Source organism: Anoplopoma fimbria, chromosome 11 (assembly GCF_027596085.1).
Source record: "Anoplopoma fimbria isolate UVic2021 breed Golden Eagle Sablefish chromosome 11, Afim_UVic_2022, whole genome shotgun sequence".
NCBI classification, from domain to species: domain Eukaryota; kingdom Metazoa; phylum Chordata; class Actinopteri; order Perciformes; family Anoplopomatidae; genus Anoplopoma; species Anoplopoma fimbria.
The window spans coordinates 18,753,002-18,774,800 of record NC_072459.1 but is presented as its reverse complement, the minus strand read 5'-3'; the positions used below and the strand labels follow the sequence as shown (position 1 = coordinate 18,774,800).

General features: G+C 43.6%; 1 protein-coding gene across 2 annotated transcripts in view; it reads right to left on the bottom strand.

Moving 5' to 3' along the window:
* The window catches only part of smg1 (SMG1 nonsense mediated mRNA decay associated PI3K related kinase), a 59,227-nt gene that overhangs the window by 10,524 nt on the left and 26,904 nt on the right, over positions 1-21,799 (bottom strand). For both annotated transcript variants that reach the window (XM_054606754.1, XM_054606755.1), the window contains exons 27-53: positions 21,411-21,561; positions 20,589-20,709; positions 18,273-18,518; positions 17,708-17,859; positions 16,852-16,987; positions 15,664-15,808; positions 15,328-15,466; positions 14,280-14,498; positions 13,813-13,993; positions 12,792-12,953; positions 12,365-12,588; positions 10,793-10,947; positions 9,640-9,862; positions 9,236-9,482; positions 8,238-8,467; positions 7,813-8,058; positions 7,561-7,699; positions 6,626-6,735; positions 6,235-6,456; positions 5,816-6,009; positions 5,449-5,621; positions 4,845-5,124; positions 3,822-4,094; positions 3,415-3,649; positions 1,837-2,048; positions 1,206-1,362; positions 204-393 (exon numbers count right to left, since the gene is read on the bottom strand). In XM_054606754.1, the coding sequence (XP_054462729.1) occupies positions 204-393; positions 1,206-1,362; positions 1,837-2,048; positions 3,415-3,649; positions 3,822-4,094; positions 4,845-5,124; positions 5,449-5,621; positions 5,816-6,009; positions 6,235-6,456; positions 6,626-6,735; positions 7,561-7,699; positions 7,813-8,058; positions 8,238-8,467; positions 9,236-9,482; positions 9,640-9,862; positions 10,793-10,947; positions 12,365-12,588; positions 12,792-12,953; positions 13,813-13,993; positions 14,280-14,498; positions 15,328-15,466; positions 15,664-15,808; positions 16,852-16,987; positions 17,708-17,859; positions 18,273-18,518; positions 20,589-20,709; positions 21,411-21,561 (5,162 nt within the window). The remainder of the gene's footprint in view (positions 1-203; positions 394-1,205; positions 1,363-1,836; positions 2,049-3,414; positions 3,650-3,821; positions 4,095-4,844; positions 5,125-5,448; positions 5,622-5,815; positions 6,010-6,234; positions 6,457-6,625; positions 6,736-7,560; positions 7,700-7,812; positions 8,059-8,237; positions 8,468-9,235; positions 9,483-9,639; positions 9,863-10,792; positions 10,948-12,364; positions 12,589-12,791; positions 12,954-13,812; positions 13,994-14,279; positions 14,499-15,327; positions 15,467-15,663; positions 15,809-16,851; positions 16,988-17,707; positions 17,860-18,272; positions 18,519-20,588; positions 20,710-21,410; positions 21,562-21,799) is intronic.

The window sequence follows — 21,799 nt, the reverse complement described above, 5'->3', positions numbered from 1 at the left end:
CTACTGATTGTAAGTCGCTTTGGATAAAAGCGTCTGCTAAATGACTGTAATGTAATGTAACATATTGTTTTATGTCTTTCACAGCTCTTGTTGTCAAAGGTCGCGTTCAACAAGTGACTGGTCATCAGTCAATGACTGTGGGTGAGTGGTTGTAATTAATGTGAAGAACCATGAGCTACCATGTGGCAGTGCAGAACTCTTACCAGACAGAGTCTGAGCAAAGGAGGCACACAGTCTGAAGAAATCCCTGATGGTCTGCAGTCTTTTGAGGAAGAATACGTCTTCCATGAGCTGCCGCTGATTCCCACTGTCAAAGAAGTGGAGCTGTGTGGCCCGAGCCTCCCTCAGAACATCCACTTTCCTCCAGGCCAACGGAACCTCCAGAGAACTCAGCTGAGGATAGTGAGGAGAAGAGATGAAAATGGGGTCATTTATATTGGTAAATAACCTAAAATGATGCTGACTGATGGCTCAAGGAAAAGTGGATACATGCCAGAGGTCTAGATAAGATAAGATAAGATAAGATAAGATAAGATAAGATAAGATAAGATAATCCTTTATTAGTCCCGCAGCGGGGAAATTTGCAGACTTACAACAGCGTAGAGTAAAGTGCACACAAGAGACATAGTAGAAGAAGACAAGCTAAAAATAAAAAATAAAAAATGAAAAATAAAATAAGTAATAATTATACTATAAGTAATAAGTATTATAAATAAGCAATAAAAAAACAGTAGAAAAAACAACAATAACTGAAATATTATATTTACAGACAGAGAAAAAAACAACAACTATTTTAACTATTTTTAACTTTTTTAACTATTATGTCTGCATGTGCCTGTCTATAACCACACCCACTGCACCAGCCACACCTCTACTGTACCAAGGTCAGTTACAGGCCCAGAATCAGCAGTCTGTTAAACAGTTCTTAAAAAGCTCTAGTGTAAATAGATGACAAAGTGTGACAAAACATTAACTTTAAGTTACCAAAAACGTTCAAATTGTAATTTGATGCAGATGTGGGTCATGGGACCTGATGGCTAACAGACCTCTACCTTGGTGTTTCTACATAGGATGAGGATTTACAGAAAGGGCTAGATTGGATGCAAGGATTTAGAAATCCAAGGACATTAAATAGACCAACACAGGGGAGAACCTAGTGTCATTTACAGCCTAATATTACATCTGAAGGAAAACGTGTGTGCTACCTTCTCCGTGAGCTGTCCGAATGCAGTCTCTAGCTGGGTGAACATGCCATCGAAGGCCACCAACAACATTTGACCTGCAGACATCTTTGGTGTTTCCTGGCCCGGTCCGTCCATACTGCGAGGCTGGATCAGCTCAGAGTACTGAGCACGCAGCATTCTGAGCAAAAAAAGACACCGTTTTTTTATACATCACACATGCTTTGGATTGTAACCATTTGCAAATTTTCAATTACTTAAAGGGTAAGTGCCGAGCAATTTGGGGGATGGATAAGCAGAAACAGAATAAACTATTTCATAACTATGTTTCTACAGCAGCCCAGAACGAAAAAAATAAATAAAATAACGCTGGCTCTACAGTGACTTCTTGATTTTTCTGTTCTCTGACAAGAGTGTAAAACTTTGGTACCGACGGCTGCTGTCTGACTTCTATTGCTCCTAAAGTCACGTTATGATGATAAGGAGGTCCTCTTAGTGAGGAAGGGTTTACGCGATTTTGAACTTTGGTTTTTAGTTGGGTGATATCTGCAAACACACCCCTAGTGCCACCAAATCCTACACACTGCCCCTTTAAGCAAATCCTGTGTCTGAACAAATTAGTAGCATTCAATGCACAACCATAGCCACTAGTTACCTGGTGATGTGGAGGCAGTGGTTCTGCCCATCGTGGTCCAGGCCTGTGGTGGTCTGCAGACTGTCGACCAAACCCTGCAGGCCGAGACCATCGGAGCTCTGCTCCACAAGCTGCTCCAGCTCTGCCAACATGGACTCCAGGGTGGGCTCTCCTTTTACCATGCAGCGCAGAGCCTCTGGAAAGATGATCTGACGAAAGTTGGTGTTGAGTTCCTATAAACATGGAGACACAGCAGTGTCAGAAATGGCTTTAACTTGTTTTTACAGTGGATGGTCCTGCTCTAACAGCCCCATCTTTAAAAAAATGGTTTTCTACTGAGAGGAAGACTCTCATTCAGGAACTCCCTTTTCACATTCACAAAGTAATGAAACAATCTATGGGGGTCTCACTCAGACCAGACGGTACCAATCTCGATTCTCTCACCTTTAGGCTCAACACTTATCTGACATACACCTAAAAGACAAATACATGACGTTGAAAGTGAGAAGAGAAGGGTACTGCAATCTACTTTACTTTTACAAAGCACTTCTTGGCAAACTAACTAGTTATTTTGTCTTTTTAGCTATTGATCAAATTCACTCAGCACTATGTCCAGAGACTATCTGATCCTCCAAAAAAATCATCATGGTGAAACTGAAATTGGGAAACTGGCTCTCAAATAATATGCTATACACAGATGGAACAATCTGCAAAAGCTTGTAAAATTTGTTAAATTAATCCTGTTTAACTAATTATATCCCTTCTGACTGCCATTGAGCAGTTTGAATGAGTGTGAATGTGTTTTTTTAGGAATTGATGTTGTCCCTTATGTTGACGTCATTGGGTGTGAGATGTATAATTTGTTGATACTGTGATTTTTGTGTGCTTCTATTGTTTGATATGCACTGTAGGCAGGGCGTCCTTGTAAATGAAAGCTTGCCCTCATGGCCCTCCCTGCTTTAATAAAGGCTTTAACAATAACATAACAATTACCGTATTTTCCGCACTATAAGGCGCACTTAAAAGCCTTTAATTTTCTCAAAAAACGACAGTGCGCCTTATAATCCGGAGCGCCTTATATATGGATTAATTCTGGTTGTGCTTACTGACCTCGAAGCGATTTTGTGTGGTACACGGCGCTCTGTCAACATGTTTTAGTACGACTTTGGTAAACTACAAAGCCGCACCGCAGCAGCATTACGGCCACCGTAGTCAGGAGCGTCGCGGAGTAATACATACTGTGCTTCACCATAATATTACAGTGTGTGTGTATAAGGACCAACATGGCTCCTGTCAAGAGACACGCTTACGACGCGGACTTCAAACTCAAGGCTATCAGTCACGCAGGAGAACATGGGAATAGAGCAGCTGCGAGAGAATTCAACATTAATGAATCAATGGTACGGAAGTGGAGGAAGTTTGACTGACTGACTGTTTTGTTTCGCTTAATGCGCCTTATAGTCCGGTGCGCCTTATATATGAAAAAAGATCGAAAATAGACCATTCATTGACAGTGCGCCTTATAATCCAGTGCGCCCTATAGTGCGGAAAATACGGTATTGTTTGATTGATTTCATTGTGTTTTGAGGGTGAATCTACCTGCAAGCAGGTGTACACGGCGTTGGCCAGGTACACAGCTTGGGTGATAGCTGAGGGTGCAGGCAGATCCAGGTCATGGGGCAGGAGAGGGCAGCGTTGCAGCAGTGTTGCCAGGGCACTGACGTTTCCAATCATACTGCAGAGCTCCTCCAGGAACCAGGCCCCGTCCCGAGATATCAGGTCTACCAGCTGCTCTCCAGCACTGGCTGCCGCTCCCTCCATCACCAGGTTCCGTCTGGGGAAAAAAAACCAACCAAAAAAACCAAAACTCAGTGACTTCCTTTTGTTCACCTAGAACATTTATCTTTCAGTCCCAACCCAAACCCTTTCAGAAGCATCACACATCTAAAAAGAATAAATTGGATATATCATATATTGAAAGATGGAATGACAGATTTTTGCCAAACCTGCAGAGTGCGCAGAGGGCAGAAGTAATGATTCCAGCCAGGCTGAGGGAACCCGGCTCTCCGTTCTCCCGAAGGAAGACGGTAATGCAGTGCTCAATCTCCTGCAGCTGCTCCTCACAGGCCGCCACAGTCGTGCCCTCAGCCTTCAGACGCTCTGCTTGGTGCATCACACGATCATTGGTATCAGCCACTTGGTGCTGCAGAGTCAATTCCACACTGGACAGGAACTGGCAGGAAGAAGCAGGAGGCTGGGGGGCAAACAGCACCTCATATCTGTAAAGGGAGGGGGAAACAAAGATGAAGTGTGGCCAGGACAAATTACAGCAGAGTACTACATCAGACCTGCTGATGAGAATGTTCTGGTCCAGTATGTGGATTATCCTTAATGTCAAAATGGACAGAAGGAGAGCCTGGTTGGCTAAATAATGGAGCTAACAGTTAACGGAGGTTGTCTTCCTTTTACCTAGTAAAAAAGTATTTTACACTGTGGTATTACTAAACCTACTTTTACTCAAGTAAAAGATCTGACATCTTCTTCCACCACTGCTGATTTTTCCATTTCACTTTAATGACTTTAAAGGTCACAAAAAAAACAGTGTGTCCAACAATATCTCATAAAGGCATTTTTTTTTTGTACTGGCTTGTTCCAGTTCGTTATTGAAGTCAGGATACTTCAACTAGTTCTGTTAGCCTACCGAATAGTTCACAGCTTCATTCATGACGTTGACTTTCAAATTATCATTATTAACCGGGGAGGAAAAACCCAGAGTCCCTTAACAATCAGGCGTTTTTTGTCATTTGTTAAGTTAGCCTTAGTGTACATTTGACAAAGGTAAATTAATCATTCCTGCAGATAAATCGATTGCTATATTTATTGATTGAAGCGTGACCCCAGACAGATTCAAAGATTTCAGGGCTAAACCCCAGATCACCACTGACTCCTCACCATCAGGAATGGAAATGGAATAAGTGATCTTAACAGTTTGTATGACACCATAAAGGAAAGGCTCTGCGGGTCCTTACTGTCTGTAGATGTGCTGGCAGTGCTCCACTGTCATGTCTCTCAGCAGTTCCTCCAACCAGGCCTTCCACTGGTGGGCGCGGTGGAGCAGCAGGGTAGCCCGCGGGTACAGCAAAGCCACCGTAGCGTAGCTGTGCAGCTGCTCCAAGCAGCCGCGAAGGGCCCCACGGCGCTGCTGCAGCAAAGAGCTCACCTCCGCCTCCAGGCTCTCACACTGGCTGATCAGGTGGGCCTGGCCAGCATTCTGCAGGAAGGCTGTGGCTGGCACATAGCTAGGGGGACCTGGAAGAGTTGGACATGTAAGAACATGATGTGGCATTTTGACAATACATTTTCACCATAATTGATTATAGATATTAAATATGGCCTGAAAACATGCAGCCTTTACATCACATCTTGCAGAGAATGTGCTTGATTGTTTTCTGGCAGAAAGCAGGACTACTTTATGACACCCAGGATGAGATTAGTTTTAACCCTAAATAAACCTAATCCACACCTTAACTTGACTAGGTAATTAACTACATCATATTCAGAATTGTGGCTCAGGACATGCTACATCAATTTACTTTCATCCATTCATTATGCATTATTTCCAGTGGGACTTACCAAGATCTATGGGGCTGCTGATGTCCTGCAGCAAGCTGGCCAGCTGGGTGGCCTCCAAGTTGGAGAACGCTGCCTGGTACTGGGAGATCCACTGGTCCAGGTCAGCTAGCTTGCTCTGAATGGCCTCCTGCACAGTCCGCTGCCGCGACTGCAGCTGGTTGTGTTCAGAGTACCTGTGAAGAGGAGGGCTGGATTAATAAGCTTTCAGATGAGGGTCTACTCATTGTTGCATACAGTATCTATATGAGCCATCTGCTGACTGAAAAAAATATTTGTTTCCTACAACCTGAATGTAAAATGATTTATGACAGTGAAGGATTCATTTGAACACGGATTTGGAATAAATTCATATTGTGCCGTCTCAGACCTTTGCTCCAGGGTGAGGATAAGATGGTCTGGATGGTTCTCTGCACCCTCCAGGAAGACCATCTCCTCTTGAAGTTTTGCTTGTAGCTTCTCCCCCTGGCAGAGCAGCTCCTGCAGGACCAGGTACTCTTCCACAGCCTCTTCCACCTGTGGCAGCACTGCCAGCATCTCATCACGATTCTTAAACCAGTTCACCTGCACACAGTCAACACAGTCCAGCAATTACACTCAGAAAACCTCAAATGCTTTGCTTCTGGTTTCCCCTTGTAGTAAATTGAATGACATTAAATGTTAAAGGAATAAACAACATTAGAGGTTAGAGAACCTCAGAAAGGAATGTCCATCACAGCATATATTCTGCATTTATTAATTGAGATGGGTCCATCAAGCCTGTGTAGCGGTCTACTGTCATAGCTTCACCTTAATCTCAGCCACCCTGGAGGAGAAGAGAGAGCGTGTGATGTCCCTCTCCATCTCCCTCTTGCTCTGCTTGTTGTCAGCCTGTTGGCCTCCTCCTCCTCCATACACTGCACCCGCGAAGCCCACCTCCCCACCAGCAGTCCAGTCCACCAGGGGATCATAGACGAAGGCCTCCAGAAGAGTCAGTAGGGTCTCTCTGCCCCGGCGCATCATCTGAACCACCTGAAATGACATATCTGACTTCAGCAGAGCAGCAAATATCTGCCGACACGGCAAACATTATTACCAGAGAGCAGGACTAGGTCCGGCACACTGTTTGTCTTTAGGTTTCAACAGGTGTACAAGTGCATGGTTAGTATATATACACATTACAGTGTGCTATGACAGTAACCTGTTCACAGGACAGCCTGAAGATGCCCTCCACCCCAGTGACCCCCAGAGCTGTCTCAATGTTGTGAGTCATCCTGAATGGGACCTTTTCTGGCACCCGCAGGCTCTTCCCTAGAGACAAACACAAAACAATAAAAACATTAAACATACCATCCTCGTCCTTAGTAAAGCAGCAACCTTCACTTCTGAAAAGTGAAGCCAATGAAGAAGTGCCTAAAACCTGCATTTTTGGTAATGACAGGGAGGTAATCAGGGGGCGACTCCTCTCGTTGTTTAGAAGTCTATGAGAAAATGACTCTACTTCTCCCTTGAAGTATTACCTCAGCAAACATTGTAAACATGAGTTTATGGTCTCAATGGCTACTTTCAATACAGCATGATAATCACTTCGTAAATTATGGTCCCATATAGAGTTAAATCGACCATAAACAGGGCTTTAGGGCGGGGCTAACTTGAGATTGAAAGGTACTGTATTTAATGCTTCAAAAGCTTAGTCCACTAACCAATGACATCACAGTGACCGTTTACTTTTAATGTACAATCTATACTCTTATTACCACTCAGCTTACTGATGTGCTAACGTACTAGAAATGTATATCTTCTTCTAACCTCTCCAGCTAACGAGTATCACTGTTACACACTGTTCAATAATCACTGGCTCCAAATCCACTACACCAACCTGAAAATGAAGAAAATCTGACATGATTGTATGAGAATCTATGAAACAGAGCAGATAGTTATTAGACCCTGGTCAAAGCTGGCCTGATGATATGCAATGACTGTCTGCATTCTGGGGAAATACTTGGCGTAGGGTCAATTTTTAAGACATGCCTCACAAATCAATTTAATCAGCAATGGAAATCGGACACTCCATAAAGATAATCTGCAGAAACAAGGCAGAGCCAACAGGCTCTCATTAAACAAGTTAAAACCCACCTTTTTCAAAGCAAACGTTGTAGTCAATGTGCACCACCTCTCCAGTGGTCATGTCAATCAACACGTTGTCAAGGTGACGGTCGCCGAGGCCGATGATGTATCCCACCATTGACATGACAGCAGTGGATCGGGCGTAGGACTGCAGCACAAAAGAAAAGGAATTGAAACCAAAAACAAACATTGATAGCCATGGTTTAAAACACAGTGAAGGAAAAAGCTTTAATCACATCACACATGTCATTCTTTGATTACCTGAGTGACCCTCCACCACTCGCTGGGTGTGGTGCAGGAACACCACAGCTCCCTGGCCAGCAGGTTGGAGGGCGTAGCCTCCATTAACTCTTTCAGCACGTCCTTCATGACGCTGAGAGGCCAGTCTCGTCGAGTCACATCCAGACTGAGCCCCACTGCCTTCAGAGCTGGCCCGATGCGGCTGTAGTACAGCTCACTGGGGCGGGGAACTGGAGGCACTGGCTGCTGCTGGAATGAGTCCTGAGCCTGGTCAGGACAAAATAAGAACATGTCTATTTAGCTGCAACAGCAAACTCTCAAACTGCACTGGCCCTGAATCTTCTGACCACAGGACAGGTGGTTAAAAAAACTGCCTGGTGATTTGATAAACAAACTTGGTTGAGTCATTTTATTTATTTGTTTACATTGCAGCACATCACAGTTACCTTTTGAGCTTGCAGCACAGCCTCCCTCTGCTGCCAGCGCTTGTAGAGGCCAAAGAGTGGTGTGGCTCCGTCCACCCACTGGATGAGTCCTGATCGGGTTCCGAGCGGGGTGACGGAGTAGTGGCGAGCGTGGAAATGCGGCTGCTCCTGCTGGTTGATCTTGGTGAACATGGTGTTGACAATCGACAGGAACTGCATGATGCGCTCATCCAAATGTAAATCCTCCAGACCTGAGAGAGAGAAGATTTGATTCACTACTGACACTCTTCAACAATAAAAACTCAGGACGGTTTGGTGTTTAGAACTTGCATTGTGTGCAATGAACAAGAGGAGCAACGTTTATGAAAAATGTCTCACTTTCTACCTGCTGATTAAATTGCAGGAATTTTGGCAACAACTTTGGCCAGGCTCACTTAAGATGGCCTGACTTTTGAAAACGGGACATACACACTTTTTCAGTGCTTGTGCACATACGGTTGTGTATTTAGAGAGCCTATAACCAACAATTTGAGAAATAAGACAACCCAGACAGGTTTTTTGTTGGCTGCCTAATTCAGAAAAACATGATTCAACAAGCCAATCAGATTAGTTCTCATTAGAATAAACCGCCCACAGCTTGTGACAAGGTACACCGTCTTTTTCCTCTGAGGCCAATCAGAGCACACTGAGCTTATTCAGGAAGGAGGCTGTAAGAGACAGACACTAAAATGTATAAGCGGTTTGCGTTGTCATGCTTTGTGTTGGCCACCATAGTTCTCCTACACTCTTGTCACACAGGAGAAGTTTCCGTTGGTTGCACTCTTTAACCTCACTGATAGATGGCGCCAAGTCCTATACACTGCACCTTTAAGGTGGACCAGCTATTCTCATTTTGGTGACAAACTGCTCCTCTGTGTTTTGCTCCATTTTTTTTTTCCTTGCCGTTTAACTGATTGCTTTAATCAGTTATAATTCCTAATGTCAGTTAAGGTTAATTTGTTAACATCACTATCTCCTACCTTTAAAAAGGTATGGGTAGTTGCGTCCATCTGAGCCCAGGAAGAAGAGCTTCTTGGGCTTAGTCTTGGTGGGCAGGATAGTGATGGTGTTGCCCACGCTCTGTATGGTGACAGCGTCTGATGCTGACACCTCGCCTGGCAGGGCCATCTCTGTTGTTGTCATGGACACCAGGCGAGGACTGATCTCATCCAGATGAAGCAGATAGCTGGCTCTCTTCTGAGCACGCTGCTGCAGGCTCATCATGATCTGACCAACAAACACACAAGTTTTGTCAAGGTTGCAAAAGGTTTTGTGCACCGTGTATAATAATGATGCATGTATTACGGATGAATATAACGATGAATGAGCCTACATCCATGCAAAATAGATCTAACACATATACAGTACAGGTGCTATCCCACACCTGTTTGAAGGGAAGCCAGCTGCTGGCGGGGTTTGCGGGGTTTGCGGGGTTCCTCAAGCGCTCCAGGGCAGAGGTGATGGAAGCCCCGTAGGTCTGCTGGAACCAGGTCTCGTGCGGCGTCTCTGCTGGAGCCACTGTGATGCTGCAAACGTGATCCAGGGCGAAAACCACGGGGCGCATCAGAGCAGAGTGCTTCTCACGCATGATGGCAGTCTTTTCATCCCTGCAGCACAACAAAGAGTGTAACTACACTTGCAAGGATAGCATAGAACTTTACCAGGTGGTTTAACACAGTTGTGTACGCTTGTTCATGCTCAGACGACCCCCAGGGCACACTGAGCGTAAGGAACAGGCTTGTGCCGATTGGCAATCGGATTGACATTGCCAATTGAAGGAATAATGGTAGATTGAATATTAAAGCTATTTTAACCAAAAAACTATCCAAACCGAGATGTAAATCTTTGCCCTACAGTGCATTTAGAGATTTTTTTGGTGGAATAGCATGTCCGCCCACTGAGCCCTGTTAATCAGAGGGACGAGTGACTTCATTTTAAATCCACAATTAAAAAAAAAACAAAAAAAAAAAAAAATCTCTGTTCCAGAATATTATACTATTCTTCTGATTATATCTGAATATTTTCCTTCATTGACTGAAGATTCACTGGTGCACAAAGCTCAGGCCGCTGGATCTCATCACACTTTCAGAGAGTCTGGTAATTCCAGTGTTCAGTGTGGCAGCAGAGCGGGTTCAGCCTTTAGAACTAAATTAAAAAGATCATGAGTAGTAGTCTGTCCTCGACAAAAAATAATAATAATTTATCTGCTTTGTGTGTGTTGACATGAAAAGTGACCACAAGGTTGGTGTGTGTCTGTTCTGCTTTCTCTCCATGCCACACTGGTGTTGAACCCTAAATGACTGAGGACCTCTTACAGGGTTGATTTGTTATCTCACACCATTTAAGTGAAACAAGGAGTCAAAATGGAGACAAAACCAAAGAACACTCAGAGGCTGATAAAAAGAATAGGAATAAAAACTATTGATGATTCCACCTCTTCACTTTTATCCAGGTCCTTATCATTTATTGAACCGAACATTGACTCAAAGGCTGGAATCCACTAGTCCTGGAGCTCAGGTAAAGGAGGAGAGGCTCACCTGCGCAGTGTGTTGTTGTTCTGCACTCTCTTGACCTCGTCCTCCAGCTGTTGGATCCTTCGTAGGACGTGCATGTGTTGCTGTTGTAACACGCCCAGCCACAGTTCATCCCACAGTAGGGTCACTCTGCGCAGCTCACCCACCAGCTGCTGGACCTGATCAGCACACAGGAAAAGTTAGCAACTTCTTAAGACTACAGCATGCATCGGATTTAACCCTTTGAACTCTGCAAAATAAATATTTCTCCACTGCCTACATGGGTATATTTGCTAATTGTGATGTCATTTCTTTGAGTATCCTCAAAAAGTTAATTTCCCTTAAATCTCTACAACCTAAGCTAAACGGTTATTTAAGTCAATAGACTATAATAATTGATAAAAGTACTTACTTGCCAAAAATAAATACATGATTTTACTAAATTTAACTCACAAAACATTGATCCAATAGAGTGAAAAGAGGTCTTGATAGTTTAATCTGCAGTGGAAATATTTCCGTACTACTTTCTTGGGTATTTTTGCTCATGTGAGCATTATTTCTTCGACAATCTTCAAAAAATATTTTCCCTAAACAATTCTGAAAGTAAAAACATGAACAAAATAATTCGCAACACAACTAAGAATATTGTAGATACTTATAGAATATAAGTTTGTGACATTCCTGTGCAGCCATGTAAGTCACCACGTTTTTCATGTAACGTGACTAGTGGTGTCAGTTAGTTTTCAGCTGCTAAAATAATGAAGGCTTGAACTGTTCTGATTTTTATTTTTGATCGATTTAAAACACTGATGCAAACACCGGCCCATTTTTAAACCATTGCAGCCCTGCATGGTCCATTGACAGTTTCCTTTTTTATCTTCTCAGGACTGTGTGGCTGGGTGCACACCGTGCTTGATTGACAGCTCCCTCACCCTGTAGCATTTATGGCAGGACAAGGATGCCTTTATGTAGCCAGCTAGTGAAGAGACATGTTTAGGGTTGTCTTCACTTTGACAACTTGATCTTTCATTCCTTGAGGGAAGTTTATGTTTTTTTTTTTTTTTTTATATATTTAGGAACTATCTGATGAAATGGATTCTCTTTTTTAAGCCACAGCTCAAACAATAAATAACTTGAACACATAATAGCAGCGTTTCCACCAAGAAGTTTGGTCCTGGGACTACTTTTCAAGAAACAAAAGCTGTCTTCAGCCTGTTGTTGTCTGCATGTCCATTGGGGTTTAAAGACCTGCAGACAAAAGGTCTATTAGTCGTCTGTCTTATCATAAAGCAGCGCAACATGGGTGGAGGGCTGCTGGTGGCTTTAAGGAAGTACTACCTCTTGAACGTTATTTAGACTCTGGTCCCTGCGGTGGAAACGCAAAGACTTCATAAAAAGGTTACTAGTTTCTGGGGACACTAATCCTACCCTGCAGTGGAAAAGGAGCTAATGCAGTTACTCTGCTCTGTCTGGAAATAACATCTTATTTTTAGCAGGTAAGACAAAGTAAATACGGCAAGACGGTTTCCACCATGAAACTGGTAGAAACTCCGGTCATAAATGGTTGTAGAAGTCTCACTGTGGGCAGCCTCCTACCTGAAGCACCATGGTCGGGTTGGCAACGGACAGCTTCTCCACGATCTTGCTGTAACAGTCCTGCATCATGGCTTGGTCTTGACTGGAGCAGAAGGTTGTCAGATCCTCTGGGGCACCTCCTTGGCTGCCGCTCTCCTGCTCCTCTTCCTCCTCCTCTTCTCCATCCAGGCCCTTTCCCTGCATGCTGCCCAAGAAGGTGGGCAGAGCTGACGGCAACTTACTCCCTGTCAACACAATTCAGATATAGTATTTACATTTTTACTGCCATCACTGATAATTATTTTACAGTTACTGAATGATATTTTCACTTAAATACCATTTTGCATCTCGTTTTTGACCAGCGGCAATCAAATGAATGAGTGATGTTAAAGACTTTCAGCCTGATTGACGAGCGTCACACTGCCAGACCAACAGAGTTGAAGAATACCTGCATTCTGAGCCTCTCCTCCCAAGGAGAGAGAGCCCACGATGGCCGGGTAGAGGATGAGGTGAGGGGAGTCCTGGGCCACTCGACATAGCAGGCTGCATATACTCTGTCTGATGTACGCTTCTGGATGATTGAGACGGGAGAAGAGCTGGGGTATGATACCTGAGGAGGACACAAATTACAGCAGAGTTTAGAAAGGCAGCAGTGAGGACCAGGTTATGCTAGATGTATCGATTGCATTTTATTCCTGTCTAAGAGCTATAATTGAAGACATGGTCAAACCTATTTTTCTAACTATTCTTTCAAGGGAAATTGAAATTCAATTGTGTATGTTCCAAACAAAACATTGACTATTAAATAACTTACATTTTCTCAGAGTGCACCCTAATGACAGGACTTTTTCTCACTCAAACAAATCTCAAAATAAAAGTGATCCAGGTTACTGGACTTATAAAATCCAACTGAAAATGAGCTCCATCTAACATGTTTAACTTTACCAGAAGAAAACTAAATAAATATCAAAATAAATATATATCACACCTAATGTAATTTACATCCAAACATGTGACACACTATGTGATTGTCAAGGATCTTTACTACCCGCACCCACCCGACCCCTAATAACAGCCAATTGGACCCAACCTGCAAACTGCCATCGTTATGTATTATAGCAGCACAATAGTCAGGAGGATTGAGCCAGTAGTGACCGGTGCCTGACATTCTACATGGATATCTGTCTTAACTCGGCTCTCAAAGTGAGCCAGGTTGATGCATTTCACTTTAAAATGTAAAAATGAATTAATGGAAGCATTCCCCCGGTCCCCCCCTAGATGCTTCTAGGTCCACCCAACATAGTCTCACAAATTTCTGTGGGAAACAATGTAGCTAGTAAGGAGAGCAATGAATTCGGCTGGGTTGCCGAGGTTAGGTCGCTGTACAGAGCTGTTTAAGAAAGCATGGCGTGCCTCCTACCACAAGCACACACACACCCTACCCCCCATTTTTTTGCAGTATGACATACCCCTCCAGGGTGCAGTAGGGGTGGAAGCCAAGCCCAGCTCAAGCCCCTCCCTCAGTTCACCAGCATGCTTCACCAGCAGACGGAGGAGTCGCAGGGTTGCCATGACAATCATATCGTCATTGCTCTGCTTGCTGTTGTGACAGGACTGCAGGAGTTTGGGGTCATCCTCATCTATAGGGACCTAAAACACACAACAGACACTCAGGATGAAAGCTGCCCTCACTCACAGTCATGGTCTACAACAGAAACACAGTTCTTTACAGACATTCGGGTTCTACAATGGAACCCTTAACAACCCTAAAGATGCTGTCTCTAGGGCCGTGGTTACAGTTGTCATCTGATCATGCAAGGCCCCATTAACTGTCAAGTCTGTACGTTCCGCCATCTCCTTCTTAGAGTTACGATCTGGCTCATCCGTTCAGAGAGTCGCATTGAAAAGTCAAGTGCAACCATGGACTATGTCTCACCTGTCCAGCATTGAGCTTCAGGAATGTAAAATAGGCCTGGCACGAGACCCGGTAGAGACCGAAGATGCGGTCCACCACCCGTCTCCAAACCCGGATCAGTCCATCTGTGACAGGCTGGCCCGCCTCCCCCAGCCATGGGCACGAGCCGGTGAGCTGCCGCCAGATCACGTCAACCATGTCGTCCTCGTCGTCTTCCTGCTGTAGAGCCATGTCCTCATCCTGGAACACAACAGAACAGTAGGATCAGAACAATGTGCACAGCTAGTGAAAGTATAGATAACATAACCCAAGTGCATATTTAGGCTTTTCATTTGGTTAGACTTTTAGGAGCATATGAGATGTTTCAACACCTGACATTCGAGACACTACTTTAGACCCGATTCCCAGGAACTCAAAGCTGTTAACTTGCTCCACCTCAGCTCCATAGATGTTGACAGGGGTGTGCATCTTCGCCTCCTTTTTCCTAAAAATCAACAATCAGCTCCTTGATTTTACTGATGTTGAGCAGTAGGTTGTTCTCTGATCACCACTCTGAAGGTTGTTGATTTCCTCTCTGTATACAGTCTTATTGTTGTTTGTAATCCGGCCGATGGCGGTGGTTTCATCTACAAACTTCACAACAAGGTTCTCTTGGCGTTTGTGGTAGCAGTCGTGGGTGAACAGCGTGAACAGGAGGGGTCTGAGCACACAGCCCTGGGGTGCTCCGGTGTTCAACACTAGAGAGGAGGAGGTGCTGGGGTCCGTTTGTGAGGAAGGCTAATAACCAGTTACAGAGTGAGGTACTCAACCCCAGAGTGCTAAGTTTACCTTCAGTTTCATGTTATTACCAATTATAATTAGATCAGTTTTATATTCCTTAGTTTCTAGTATTATTAATATTACGGTATTTTGTGTATTTTCTTGCATTGTTTTGGTTTAATCATTACTAAATTACTATTATTGATGTTTCTATCCGTCTGTTGTATGATACAATCCCAAATAAAGTAAAAAAAAAAAAAAAGAAAAAAAAAAAAAGAAAGAAGTGTTGGCTACAAAAGGCAGACTGTACCTGTATTCCAGTAGGTCGACACATGGCCTGTCCGAGGATGCTAAAGATGGTGTCCTTGTCTTCTTCACTGGTGGTTGCTGGAAGCAGGTCCTCTATCTCCCTTTTCTCCCCAGGAAGAAGAGGCAATCCCTCCCCTTGGCTGAGGAAATAAAAATAAATCCTTCAGTACACCGTATCTAGTTTTAATTGAGTGATTGAGTTAAATCAACACCTCTATGACAACAACAAACAACACAACATTATGAACTTACTCTACAATGATAGAATTAATGCATTAGATCCAAGCTAGTAACTACACACACGCTGACACATATTTAATCCACTGGGTCCACTAACCTGGCATTATCCACCACCTTCCTGCCCCAGCGGTAAGCCCAGCTGGCCAGCGCTGCCCAGGACTTGGCCATCTCTGGAGCCAGGCTGGTGGACAGCTGGTAGAGTTGGCCCAACACGAAGTCGGGCTCCCCAACGCCCACACTCACTGCAGGGACGGACCAAAAAACACTACTATCATTTTTGTCATACTCTGAAAACCACAATTTGAGGAGAAAAAAAAAAAATCAGCGCCACAATATGCATCCAATTGCTGAAATTCAAACAAAATGCCTGTAGTTGTCAAAACATCAGATTACAGCATGTCAAAAGATTATTTTAGCATCTCATGTCTACCAGGGGTGACAAATGGAAAATAATGAAGATCATGAGATAAGCTGTTAGCAAGGTAATGCTAGCTATGTGTAGTAGTATTACGCGTAGGCACGTGATACTGCATACCCTTCTGATTATGTATGTTTCGCTAGCAAATTTAACCCATTGCTGCTTCTGCGTCAAGCTGTCAGAGCTCTCGTGGAGAACACTCTGTCACTAACTGCAATCCCTGAAGTAGAAATGTCTATATTTCAGAGAGTGTTCACTGTTACAAATCAACAAGATACATTTAGTATACCTTCAGTAGCTAGCGTAGCATTGAAGTCCTAAAGCTATGTAATGTACTATGCTAGTTTACTCTGCTAATGTTAGCTCAACATGTTTTTATCTAGAAACGTTGTTTTAGAAATGTACATCTTCTTATAACCTCTCCAGCTAACGAGTATCACTGTTGATCTGTAATCATCACTAGCTCCAAATCCACTACACCAGCCTGAAAATGAAGAAAATCTGAATTGATTGTATGAGAGCCTATGGAGTAGAGCCGGATAGTTATCGGAGCCTGGTCAGAGTTTGTTCGGTTGCCTCGCTATGATTGGCCAGTTTGCATTTGAGTGCGGTACTTAAAAGGGTCAGTTGACAGGGTTGAACCTTCATGAAATACAAAGTCACGTATGAATATCTTTCCATCCGGTGTTGGATTGACTTATTGCTCTGTCTCTATGGTACAGGACCGTGGTAGTTTAGATATTAATGCAGGGATACGGACATATCTGGATGTGTCTTCATTTGACTAGAGGTATGAAGGCTTAAACATGTGTTGAGTGTGGACACTTAACCATGAATGTGTTGTTCTAGGTGTAATGTAAATGTTACCTGAGGTCTCAGCAATGATGTGGGGAATCCCCTGGTCTTCGAGGGGGAGCTCCAGCAGAGCAGCAATATTCCGGCTCAGAGGGGACATGCTGCCCACGGCGTTGGACGAGTTCACTGTTCCGGTCTTCTTCACCACCTACACCAAAACACCAGCAGTCCTTCAATTATTTCATCAATGACACCACCACCTAGTGCACCCCTACTGTGAAGAAGACCTAACTCACAAATAGTCATATTTTATGGTCATCTAACTAACAAATGATTGTGTTATTGTGGTTATATAAAAATAATTGATGGTGCTGTTAGATTTCTGCGAGGCCACCCTTTTATTACAGGTTGGATCCTTCCTCTGTGTGCAGAAGGCCACACATTTATGTCCGCAGTGAACAAAAGGTGGGGTACCTGAAGCCATTATATTTTTTTGTAATTTTACCCAAACCAGCACAACATAGCCATGACTACTGAACAGCCACAACTGGAATATCATTCTACAAATAAAATAATACTGATAATATTAGTGTAGACTGGCAACTGAGCATACAAAATAGATATTAAAGAATTATGACTCGTTTATCTTTCTAACAGCAGCTCTGAGAAGCCTATAATACATCATTACAATTTTCCTTTCTTAGCATTTAAATAAAAATAAAATCTCTTATTTCCTTATCATTTGAATATTGTGTTTTATACAAATAGTTGACAATAACAAAGTATGATTTTGATGTTTTACACCGACTTTGGGTCGGTTGAAAAAAATGGGCTTTTGTACCAATAAATAATATTATGGAAATGTCAGGTTTAAATGTTACCACCCAAACTAAAGTAAATGTAGAGCTGTGTTGAAATATACACATGCCTGTTTAAGCTGAGGAGTCATGTCCTTCCAGTCAGCTAGCAGCCATTTGCAGAGTGTCAGCAGTGAGCGGCAGGCGGCGCCTTCGTTCTTCCCCACATTGCAGTAGGACAGGGCAGCCCTGCTCAGCATCTCCATGGCTGCCATCGACTGGCCTGAGGACAGAGACAGTGCTGGAGAAAACTGACGTCCAGTGCAACATCATCAACACACTGAAGAAATACAGAAACCGAGGACGCTTGGCAATAAATGTGTTAGCTGGGATCAGCCTCTGAATCTTTGTCAGCTGATATTTCTTTAAGTTTAGTGTGCTATGAGAAATATAGACCCTTTTATAAGCTACATCATTAAAAATATACCAACTACATGTTGGCAACGGAAGTGGAGTTTTTCCCCAGCCACCCAGCAGTTTGCAAGCTGTAAACAATGAATAAAACCTCAGCTGTACTTCTGTGGCTTCTTACCAGGAAAGGCTCTACAACCTTCTACTGTGGACAGGGTGATTGTTCTTGTAGCTGTACTGCATGTTAAATAGTAGTGTGCAGTTCTAATGTCTACTGTTGGTCACCTGCAGTTCTCAGGACTTTGGCTTTCTCGATCTGCAGCTCTGGTCCCCATTTCTCCCCCAGAGTACCCTCCAAGGTGAGACGCCTGAAGGCCTGGTTCAGCTCGTCCTGCCGATCCTCTTCTTGTGTCCGGTCGCTGCACTGGCTGAGGAGGCGGGACGCCAAGGCGATGTTGCCTTTTTTCCGAGCAAATTTGACGGCGGTCAGACAAAGCTCCATCAGGTGGCCGTCTACGGTGGAAGAGTAACCTGGACAACAATGGACATGGCAGGATCTTAGAGCCTGAAGTGGACAAATCCATTTTTAGATATCAGGCTTATTTTACAGTTTACTGATCTCCCTCAGCGATTGGCGAACATTTCCTGTTGCTGCTACTTTCCATTGGTGAACCAGCATTGGGCTTTTAGTCTGAAGAACTTATAGTACATGCAATGTGTTTGTCAGACCAGAGAGATGACATCATCTACACCAGGGGTGTCCAAACTAAGGCCCGCAGGCATTTTTAATTGGCCCGCTACAAATTCTAAAAACATAATGGAATATGGCCCACACATGAAACTTGCACTTAATGCTGCGTTCACACCAAAAGCGAAGCTAATATATCGCGCGTCTAGTTTACATGTAAAGTCAAAGCACAGACGCGAATATTCGCGAGTAGATGCGAACTCGAGCCTGGCGGCGCGAATCAGGTGAAATATTCGCGGGACGCTGTGTTGCGACAGCCAATCAGCGTTGAGCTTCTCCTCCTGTCACTCTGTCATCAATCAGCCAATCAGCGTTGAGCTTCTCCTCCTGTCACTCTGTCATCGAGCCGAGCTCCGTTCACAAAACAGGCATTTTAAAAGTGATTTCCTTCTCCTCCTGCAGAGAGAACTAACAAAACATGAATTCTGACTTTATACAAACCACCATCATTATGTTGTTATTTCAGCGTCCCTTTTTGTACATTTATTGCAATTAAATCACAGTAAAATTGTTTATTTTCGGTTCATACGGCTCGAATAAATCCACAGATGATGTTATGAACTCAGACAAGACGGCGTTTAGTTTCCCAGGATATCTGGGACTGCCACAACAAGTATAAAGCAGAAATAGTATGTATTTATTGCATGGTTGATGGTGAAATAAATGGATTTGTTGACAGAGGTTTCCATGGAGATAAGCCCCGCCCCCTCTCCGGCGCGTCTAGCGCGAAAGACGCGAATAAACACAAACGGATGACCTAGAATGGCAGAACCAAAATATACCTCACCTCTAGTGAGTGGCCCGGCCTTTCGTATATTGTTCTATATGTGGCCCTCAGTGAAAAAAGTTTGGACACCCCTGATCTACACGTTACTGTAATTTCAAGAAAAGCTTAGTGAGTAAAAAAAAAATCAATACGCCTGTACAATAAGCATAAACATGTCAACAGGTAGAAAAGTGATTATAGTTTCCCTTTGCATCATCAAAACTTTGCTGGCTGAGACAAAGCAGCCCTCTTCAGTCTACCAGCGGTACATAGAGGACAGAGGACAGGACGATGACTTATACTGACTGACTGACTAACTATACTCAGGAAGATTTTCCATTTTAGATATATAATGTGACATTACTATCGCTGCACTAGGAACAACATTTAGTTATTTTTTGAAATAACTAAATAAATGTCCGAAATCAAGTTGGGTTTAGAGCGCCACAACCACATCATGTGACTTCATTTGGACATTAAATGGGTGTGCCAAGTTTTGTCCTGTTGCAAGCATTTTTAGGCCCTCAAAAATATCTTTGTTGTCAAAATGTGCTTACATTTTCTGGTCTGAGTGAAGATTCCAGCTGAAACTTTCTGAACCATTTGAAGACTTAAGTACTATTGCTGGCTCTTAAAGCTTAAAATGTTCAAGTCCTCTCTGTGTGTGTGTGTGTGTGTGTGTGTGTGTGTGTGTGTGTGTGTGTGTGTGTGTGTGTGTCTCAGACTGCACTAAGTAGGCCATCTCATTCACTTGTTTCTGTCTAGCAGCAGTCAAAGGTTGCCGTGGTGATGGTAACTTTAAATGACCCGGTCACACAGGTCATTGCATAGAGTTTGAGCTGAGGAGCAACTCTCATGTCCCTGCTTGACTAGTTTCACTTCACTATTGCAGAAGTGAGCCTCTGAACACATTGTGTGACATTTGTGTGTGGTTTGAGATGGTGTTTGAGATGGTTTTTCAGACAGCACTCAATATGTGGAGATAACTCCAACAATTGCCAATTAGTCAAAATAGCAAACAGAAAAGTGTCTTATAGTGTATACTGTTTATACTGCCAATGCACCTGGTCGAGTCGTTGATGGTTACCTTTGAGTTTGTGGAGGAGTTGCCTCTGGAACATGGTGTATCTGAGGGCCTGAAGGAAAGGCTGCACATCCTGTTGCTTACAAGAGCTCAGCGCCTCACTGCACAGAGGAATCACACAGTCCTGCAAAGAATACACATGACACACAGGGTGGCAATCAAACTGCAGCTGGGGTTAGAGCTGAAACTATGAGAAGAAAATATTGTCACAGGCTCCACGCCACAAGAAAAGCCTACATACACACATGTAATTATAGTCTACTGTAATTATAGATCTACTAGGGCCCTCAACGGGGCAGTGATGTGATAAGCCTGTTCATTATGCATTCACAATTTGAGCTGTGTTGCTTTGAGGCTCAATTATAAACATAAACATTCTTCATGAGCCTCTTTGTGTAATATAATGTTGCACAACAAGCTTTGATTATCAGTAGACTATGCTGCTCTGGAGCGTCCGTTTCAATCTCTCCCTCTTTTTAAAATGAGTCTGGAAGTCGACAGTAAAGTCTAACTTTACCTTTCATGTTATCAGACAAAGAACTGCTCTCTCCTCCCCCCTCCTATAACGGTCCTCAATCTATACTAGAGTATGTCCTTGTTTTATAAATGAAGTGGTACGGGTGTTGAAGCAACAGAACCGTTTGTATTTCACCAATCAGTGACAAGTCAGTCCTGCAAATCCCACCCCGGTAGTTCAACCAGTTCCCCTCAACCAGCGCCTGGGGGGCAAAATGTCTCTGCAGTCAAAATGAAGAGTTCAAAAGGGTTCTGCAGTGGAAAAAAAGCCATTTGATATAATGGTGTGTAAAGTCAGGGAGAACATACTTCTTGTCCTGTGAGTGTGTTCTCCAGGGTGGCGGTGCAGTGGAGCTGCAGGGTGGGCAGGGTGGGCAGGGCGTCAGACAGAGTGAGAGTGGACAGCCGGAGAGGACCCAAGCATATGCGTCCGGTCTGTTTCAGGCAGCGCACCAACGTACTGTAACATGACATCACATGATTATCTATAGACTGCAGAACTCTGGCATTCCAGAGCAAAGCACACTTTAATATTTATAAAAACAACTCTAACTTCTTGGTTTCAGCAGGGAATGCTTCTGAACCTGGACACACCTTGAACACCAGGGAGCAGTAAGCAGTGTTTTTAAACCTAATGTGACTAAACCATGGTGCTCTTTGTGATTGCAAACATGCACAACACTACGACTGTATGACCC